The sequence below is a fragment of the Erigeron canadensis genome, chromosome 9, assembly GCF_010389155.1.
Source record: "Erigeron canadensis isolate Cc75 chromosome 9, C_canadensis_v1, whole genome shotgun sequence".
In the NCBI taxonomy this organism is placed as follows: Eukaryota; Viridiplantae; Streptophyta; class Magnoliopsida; order Asterales; family Asteraceae; genus Erigeron; species Erigeron canadensis.
The window spans coordinates 9,396,463-9,405,519 of NC_057769.1; the positions used below are offsets into that span (position 1 = coordinate 9,396,463).

General features: G+C 32.4%; 1 protein-coding gene across 1 annotated transcript; it reads right to left on the reverse strand.

Annotated features, from left to right (window-relative positions):
• Positions 1–774: 774 nt before the first annotated feature.
• LOC122581130 (CTP synthase) lies at positions 775–7,732 on the reverse strand. Its single transcript, XM_043753287.1, has 23 exons — positions 7,424–7,732; positions 6,521–6,600; positions 5,690–5,776; positions 5,554–5,604; positions 5,347–5,464; positions 5,211–5,267; positions 5,058–5,122; positions 4,884–4,967; positions 4,719–4,769; positions 4,579–4,641; positions 4,442–4,488; positions 4,189–4,258; positions 4,053–4,115; positions 3,288–3,377; positions 3,171–3,209; positions 2,873–3,022; positions 2,666–2,743; positions 2,488–2,573; positions 2,290–2,338; positions 2,135–2,215; positions 1,601–1,694; positions 1,215–1,308; positions 775–1,083 (listed from the first exon to the last, which is right to left on the reverse strand). The coding sequence occupies exons 1-22, from the start codon at positions 7,689–7,691 to the stop codon at positions 1,241–1,243; spliced, it is 1,839 nt and encodes a 612-aa protein (XP_043609222.1). The 5' UTR covers positions 7,692–7,732; the 3' UTR covers positions 775–1,083; positions 1,215–1,240.
• Between the last annotated feature and the right edge of the window lie 1,325 nt (positions 7,733–9,057).

Sequence of the window (9,057 nt, forward strand, 5' to 3'; positions counted from 1 at the left end):
ATAGTAGATGATTGCAAATAGCCTTATTATTTCGGATCGTAAACTCAAAATTTTGAAGTCTTATGTTAATAACTTATTATAAATAATATAAGTAATAGAAGCTGCCGAATTCAGAAAGAAAAGAGACAATTCATTAATGAGAAAACGATCAATCAAATAAGGTTATAATGTCTTTTGTATTAATAAGCCAAGAATTAGAGTTTAACTCTAAGTCTAATAAGGAAATTTAATTTATATACAACTAAAAAAGCTAAATTAACAAAATAAATAAATTAAAAAGACACGTGTCGATCAAGTATTACATCACGTGTCATTTCAAGAATATTTCAATCTTGTTTTAGTTTATTGGTAGATAGATGTGCAAGCAAGTCAAAATTTTACAAGTTATTGGACTTGAACTCAGAGCCAATGAATTCGGACCATTAATTAAGTTATTTAAGCATGGTTTCTTATTTTGAATACGGAGAAAATTTGAAGCTCAAGCTTATATTATAAAACAACACTCCCCAAGTCCCCGTACCAAATAAACCATTCACTATCTACCTGAAAAGTTTTGATTTTGTGTTTCACCTTGGGATTCAAGTTTCTTAATTTGTCATGCAAAACTGAATTGTGAATAGCATAATAATCAAACCGAAGCATAAAAAACGCCTTGCAAATAAAAGTTTAAACAGGATTGGAGTGACGTTCGCTCATTAATTTTCTTGAAATTTGTTGGCCTCATCTAAAGATAGGAGATTAGGTTTACCCTATTTTAAGATGCACAATTATACGTACATAGAACATTGAATCTTGAGTTGCAGATACTAAACAAAGTTTCGAAACTTTCCTACATCAATTTTTATAACGATATTGCAACTATGCAAAACCAAACTTGTCCATTCAAAGTACGATTACACAACTTTTCCTGGATTTGAAACAAAGTAAAATGTCATTTTCTAAACAAAACTTCACCAAAAGTATCAGCAGATCTCCTATTCAAAGTCCAAACTTAAAATATGGCTGCATCCCACCATGTGCCTTGCTCTGTCCTATTCATTGTATCTGTGCAGATTCCACTTCTCACACCGAAAGCCTATACCCCTAGATGTTCAAAAATATATAATAAAATTAAAATTTCTTTTTTAGAGAAAAAAGTCTAGTGCAATAGAAACAGCCAATGAAAGATAGACTGATACAATGAACTATAGTGTTGAGGTAATTATCGACTTTACCCGCCATTGAAAGAGTTTAGTAATAATTAAATAGATCCGTTCTGATGTGTCTTTATATAGGCTTCCAATTGCCCTGTTGCTGCTAATATAAGACCTGCAGAGAAATACACAAAAGGCTTTTATAAAAAAACACCCCCAGACGTCATGTGTCAACCACGTTTATAAAATTATTGCTATAAATAAAGTTAATATTTGAAACACAAATGAATGAACAAAAATTATGTCATCTACAGCCATTTGAGCATTTGATCTGTCTGCAAAGTAAAGACAAACCCATCATTTATTTAGGTTTTCAAAGCCATCATTTTGTGTCAAAGCAGATAGAAACACATTATATCTCGTGCCAACAAAATTAGTTGCAGAAGTTCAAAACTAACTGCAGTTACCTAAAAATAGAGCTGAAGGCTTTCCAGGCCGCGACTTATATTCAGGATGAAACTGTACCCCCACATAGAATGGATGGCTTGGAAGTTCCAAAATCTGCATAAAATGATGTGAAAGGGTAACGGATTTTATAATAATATAACATGAACAATAATAGATAACAATGGTAACAAAAGTTGGCGGTAAAATAGATTCACCCGGTAAACAACAATAAAATCATCAGCTTTTTTGTATGTTAACAATAAAATCATCAGCTTTTTTGTATGTTTACATATAAACAATAAGACTATTAATGATAAAGAATTTATAAAGATGATGACCATCACTATAACTATACGAGACCTCCATCACTGAAAGTCATTACAGTTTTTATAAGCCGGCGTGAAACATGTTAAGTTCAAATGTAATGTGTTATCACCGTGTAAAAACCAGGATGCTAATCTAAACCATCATTACATCCCACAATACAACTCATTTCCCATTGATGCCAACCAAGGATATAAAGCTTCGGAAAAATTGTCTATAGAAAAACAAACCTCCATCCGTTGACCACTTTCATCTTTCCCAACAAATTTTAATCCGGTTTTTTCTAAATCTCCAACAACCTCAGGATTAACCTACACGGAAAATTAAAAATCGCTTAACGGTGTGATTTTATAGAAATCAAACACATTCCTTTATAATGACTGACCTCATAACGATGTCGATGGCGTTCATCAACATACTCTGGATTGTGATACCTGCCCAATAAAAGTGAACACGATAAAAAAAAAAAAGTAGAGAATTACCCTGGTCATTTAGACTTCTCATAGCGCCAAAAGGGGTGGCAATGGCTTCATGTTACTTTGTGCCTTATTGAATTTATATAGTAATAACTAAAATCTCTTACAGCTTTGCAGTGATACAATCAGAGCTCTGAAGTAGCGTTCTTCTAGAGCCAAGTCTCATAGTATTTCCCATGTGTGTTCTCGAGCCCTGAATATAAAATCCATTAGAAAAGACTGATGATATTACAGATACATATCAAAACAAAAGTTTGTCAAAACATTTGGAAAAACAGATTGTACCTCTGGCATAAAGATTACAACGGGATTGGATGTCTGCTCATCAAATTCAGTACTATTTGCCTCTTTCCAGCCCACAATCTAGATGAATTGGTAATTTTGAATATATAACACTATGAAAACTAATAATTAAGGAAAAACAACTAACAGACCTAGAAATTTCAATACCAGATATCTGCATAAACTAATAGTTATGAAAAAACAACTCACAGATCTAGAAATTTCAATAACAGATATCTGCATGCCTAAGCAAATGCCAAGATACGGAACTTTATTCTCTCGAGCATACTTGGCTGCTAGTATCATTCCCTTCACACCACGGTCTCCAAATCCACCAGGAACCAAAACACATGCTGAATTCTGAACATAGTAACGCTTAGTTCCAATAAAATAGTAATGGCTACATACTCTTATATGCAGGCCGCCCCATATAGACTCAAATATCTTATGTTATATCCAGAAATAAATTATGAAATATATGCAGAGTTGGTTGACATATGAAACCTACTCTAAGTGTCTCCCAGGCCTTTGTATGAGCTTCTGGTGCCTACAAAAGAATACACAGTTATGAAACAATTGCTTACTATAGATCAACTAACTGAAGGAAGTAACAGAAGCACCATACCGATTCGGCACTTTCATCTTCAAGATCAGAGGCTGCAATCCATTCAATGGAGGGTTTCAATGAGCATGCAATAGAGGCATGAAGAAGGGCCTGCATTTAAAGTTTAGTAAAACATGAGTAGAATTTTTTTTTAAAAAAAAGGGTAGCAAACACTCCCCCAGATCACAGCAATATGAAATAGTTGAGAAGACATAAATTTACAGAAGTTTCTGAATAACAGATAAAAACCTAAATGCCGCTTAGTAAGATAAATCTGAGAAAAGTTGTGAACCAGAATAAAGATCTTCTAAGAGTTGCTAATGCGCAAATGTATACATTTGGATTGAATATTACTACTAAAAAAAGCATTTCATTTTTTTAGACATCCCAAAATAAGATATTATACGGCATTTTATCCATAACACTACTATCTAGTAAAGCTAAACTCCATGGACTACTATTTCATTTATGGAGAATGGAAACCTCTATTAGACATGGAAAATAGTACCTTAAAGACCAAAATAACAGATAACCACATAACGGTACCAAAGTAATTAAAAAACTTGCCCGTCCTTGTGTTCCAAATCACATGACTAGATAAAACAGAACTTAGAAGGTAGAACACATCTCAGATTCTGCATTAGCACCATCTATTTCTTACAGATCTCGATGGAATTATTTTTTGCGTAAACCAAATGAAAAATAAACACATCCCTGTTAGCTTTTCATTTTAGACATAATATTCTTAATCTCAAGTATTCACCGAGTAAAATACACTAAGCTCACCTTTACAACAGACAGATAGGAGTCTGTTAGGCCAACATATTTCCCAACCATTGCAATTTTAACCTACGTAGAGTAATCTTCCATCAGTAACTAAATTAAATGCTCAACGGAAAAGATTGTTTGGGATGATACTAACAGAATTGGTGAGGTTATCAAATGTTTCTGCCCTGGTAGTCCACTCTTCTAGGTTTGGAGGCCTGGCTACACTGTAACAAACAACAATATCAGACTACCAGCATCTAGTGCTTGTCAAATATACAACATACTGTGGATAGCAGGCTGAACCGCTGAATTGCTGAAACAATCATGACCTATTCTATTCTTATCATAAAAAGTATCTATTCTTTTGGTATATGCCCGTGAACAGCAATGTATGTAAAAAAGCTCACCACAGTAGTGCGAGCTGTTTCAGGATTGCCTCGTGAGCATTTTGGTTCTGGCAAAAGTAATAAAAAATATAAAAATGATGTGATAGATCTCAAGGCGATAGTAGTGCGATATAATAACTATGTTAAAAATTACTCACCCGAAGTAAAAGTGGTACATGCCAGATGTTGGGAACATCATGTATATTGAGAATATTTGCAGCCTGGTTACAAAAATTATCAGAAAAAAAGGACTACAGCCTATGCAAAGAATTAGCAAATGGTGCTAGCAACAACTTACAGGTACATGGCAAAATTGGGAGAGCTTTTGCTTTGTGTTTTCCAACAATGGCTGCAAGTTAAACATGGCAGCTAGTTAATACTTAACTAATTTATTATCTAAAAGATGTGTACGTATATGAATGATCGTGTCGGCAAAATGTGAGGAGCCAAAAGAGCGGTATACCTGAGCAGAGCGACATGCTAAAAAGTGAGGAGTTAAGCCTAATGCTCGCAGTTCCCGGACACTGTGTTGTGTAGGCTTCGTTTTCTGAAAGAGACAAAAGGCAAGCATCACCTTAACTGTAACGGGTATTGACTAATTATAACAATACACATAACCAGAAGTCAATGGTATTACCTGTTCCCCAACAACACCAAGCACAGGTACAAGGCTAACATGAATGAGGCAGAAATTATCCGGTCCTGAGGTATGAACAAAAGAGCAACATAAACACATTAATTGAGTAATGCGTCTACGTGAACATCTAATGAAGTATAATAACCAGCTTACCAGTTGAGAAATATAATTGCCGCAAAGCCTCTATGAAGGGCATAGACTCAATGTCACCTACGAAGTATCATGAAGGCATTGCATAATCATATTACATTAAGAAGAATGCATATTTTGTATGATTAAGAAGTAGTACCAACTGTTCCTCCTAATTCTATGACACACACATCGGCGGGGCCCTCCTTGCCATCCACGGGAATAGCAGAAACCGACTCAATCCAATCCTTAATAGCATCTGTTATGTGTGGAACTACCTAAAAGAAGATGCAGAACAATAGTAAGCACTAAAGTCTCTCACTGTAAAAATGAAAATAATGCAATGTATTCACATATATTTGCTTGCCTGAACAGTTTTTCCAAGATAATCTCCTTTTCGCTCCTTCTCAAGTACCGACTGACAAATCAACAACAAAATACGGGATCAATACATTCACTGGATACACAAAACTGTAGCAGTCATGAAACATCAATTTAGGCACCTGATAGATCTTTCCAGTCGTAATGTTGTTATCCCTGGTAAGCCTCACATCTAAGAACCGTTCATAGTTTCCAAGATCTAGATCAACCTATCAAAGATCATAATTAATGATAAATCAATTACAAAAAAATAAATAAATAAACTATGTATAAAGTAATCATCCGGAGACTAAAAAATGATAAAGAACGTCACTCGTCACTTCGTCAGATAAGAAATATCAAAAAGAAAAAGCAATGGCTTGTGTCGATAGGTACTTTATTTAGCTATTCCATTTGAAATAGAATATTTATATTTTATAATTTATTTATTACTTCTTATAGACGCATTCTAATCACAAACATATTAACTCGAGCTAACTCCATATGAACCAAAGGAAGTGACTTAGTGACATGGCACTTTTTTTGTTTCTATAATGGAGATGCCCCACACGGTAACAGATCATGCAAAGGTTGGGAAAAGTAACAAAAAAAAGTCTTTTCTCAAGTCGCACCGTTCTTGTACGCCTAGAATTCTTATGAGTTGCAAAAGAACAAAAAAAAAATCAACCTATCCATTTTTTTCTATGTGTCTGACATCTTATAAATTGTAAACTGGTGACATGGCAACTGTTATCACGCCGTGGCAACTAATATGGCTAATACATCGGCAAAACTATTACAATTCTATCAGAAAAGTGTCACCAGATACATAAAACAGCAATGAATCAAAAGTTCGACAAGACATTCTAGGGTAACTCTTAAAGTTCTAACAATCAATACAAACAAACAACAAAACAAAGATAGTTAGTATTAAAGTTCACCACTCCCTATTTTTTAAGATAAAGAAATAGCACCTCTCCGCCATCATCAAGAACGAAAACCTCTCCATGCTCAAACGGAGACATGGTACCGGCATCCGTATTCAAGTATGGATCTGTACTCACCAAAACCCAAAACAGAACATTATATACAAAAAACTTTTCAAAAAAAAGAACATTATACAAAACATGCATAGTTGCATACCCCCTTAAGACCTTAATACTTAAAATGATAATAACAAAAATATACAAAATAATATTTATAGCATGCATTAAAACAATCAAAACACAAAACCTAAGGGTGCGTTTAGTTGTGGAAAATGTTTTATAGTATTCAATTTCTAATTTTCTAGAAACAAAGGAGTTTTCCATCTTTATAAAACAAATGAAAAATTTTAAAACGCGTTCAAAACCAAAAAAAAAGTTTTTTTTTTTTTTTCATTTTCCATATTAGAGAACATGTTCTAATATACTTGGTTAATTGGGGGTTGGGGGTGGGGGAGTCAGCAAGGGTGACGGAGGCGGGGGCGAGTTAATATAATTTGAGTTTTTAAAATTTAGAAAACATCTAATGAAAAGTGGAAAACAAAAAAAAGTTTGTTTTCTAATTTCATAAAAAAAAAAAAAAAAAAAAGTGAAAAACAGTGTTTTCTGTTTTCTTTAAAAACTTTTTTGGAATACTATGATTTGATCGTGTTTTCAGTTTTCTTGTTTTTTTGGAAAACAAAAATGGGATGTTTTTCACAACTAAACCCCCGCTACAACTTTTGTGTAACCAATTCAACAGAAATCATAAGGATCAACAGTAAATAACTTATTTGAGAACCCAATTAAGACATGCCCACAAATAATTATATACATATATACATACATGCATAGATATAGCCAATATAGGTATTTATGTGTGTGGGGGGGTATAAAATAATTGAGAAATCATACCGATTTTAATGGAGGTGACACGAAGGCCACAGGCTTTAAGGACAACACCAATGCTACTAGCGGTGACGCCTTTGCCGAGACCGCTAACGACACCACCGGTGACCAAAACGTACTTCATTTTGTTTTTTTCGGTGTCTGCCAAGTGTTTGTGAAAATGTCTGTGAGAAAGAGAATTCGAATGGGAAAGGATTTGTGAGTGGAGTCGTTTTCCAGGAAGAAAAGGGGGAACAAATAAACCCTGACGAATAAAGTTGATTTTAGCCCACATATGGAATCATATATCATACCAATAATAGGACTACAAATGGATATAATAAAACAGTTTAAAGTTGACATATAATAGTTGTGTTTTCGCATAAATAATGACTAGCCATATGCTCGTATGAAATGGCTGGGGAACGGTGGGAGTAATAGTTTCAGTCGGTTATTAATACAAAATTAATTGATTTTTAAAAAAATAGTTAAAAGTTAATATTGTAAATTAAATTCATTAAAAATATTATATGTATTTCATATAAATAGATATTTTTAAAATAATAAATAAAAAAAATGATATTTTAAAATTATTAACAAATTAGTTGAAACAAATGAAAATAACTATATTTTTAATATGGCATAGATAGTTAGAAAAAGTAAATTACGGTCATTGCGATTTAAGATGTTACATATATATTTGTTGTTATTGTTTATTACTACTAGCATAATGTCCGTCACAATGCGACGGTGGTACAGTAGTGGTGACAACGGCGACAAGTGGTGGTGATGACGAGTATAATTTATTTTTTTAGGTGTATTTTAGGTATATCTGTGGAGATAATTAAATTGGTGAATGAAAAAGAAGGTATTTAGAAAAAGAAGAGAGGGATATTTTTGTAATATTGCATGGAGTCACATTCAACATTTTATAAATTAAAAATTTTATTTTTTTTTAAGTAATATAGATAATGTTGATGTAATTATTCTTATGATTATTGATGATGAGTAATGATGATGAGAAGTCAGGATTAAGATTTTTTAACTAATTTAATTTAATTGTATTTAGATTATTTCGCACTTCTCATGAGTCTAACGATAATCACGAATAAAATCAATGTAAATCTTTTAAAGTAAGGATGACTTAATGAAATACGTGAAAACTATGGAGATCATCTTTGTAATTACTATATATATTAAAACTAAAGGTACGGGTTTGCATGTCATAATTTTTTTTATTCTTTTAATCATGCTAATGTCAGCTATTTTATGTTATTCTATTTTAATTTTTTTTTTTTAATAAAAAAGATTGTATACTTTTAGAGTTTTTTATTTTTACTACATAACTTTTGTGTTTTTTAACTTTAGTCTAACTTTTTGTATACAATTATAAGATTGTACACTTTTAGAGTTTCTTATTTTTGCCACTTAACTTTTGGATTTTTTAACTTTAGTCTAACTTTTTGTATACAAGTATAATTTACTTTTAAATTTTAACTTATTTTTATCACTTAACTTTTGTGTTTTTTTTTAACTTTACTCTAACTTTTTGTATACAAACTTAAGTATAACTTACTTTTAAAGTTTTTAACTTTTACAAATTAACTTTAGGTTTTTAACTTTAATCATCAAATATTTTTTTGTTTACTTTCTATCTTTTA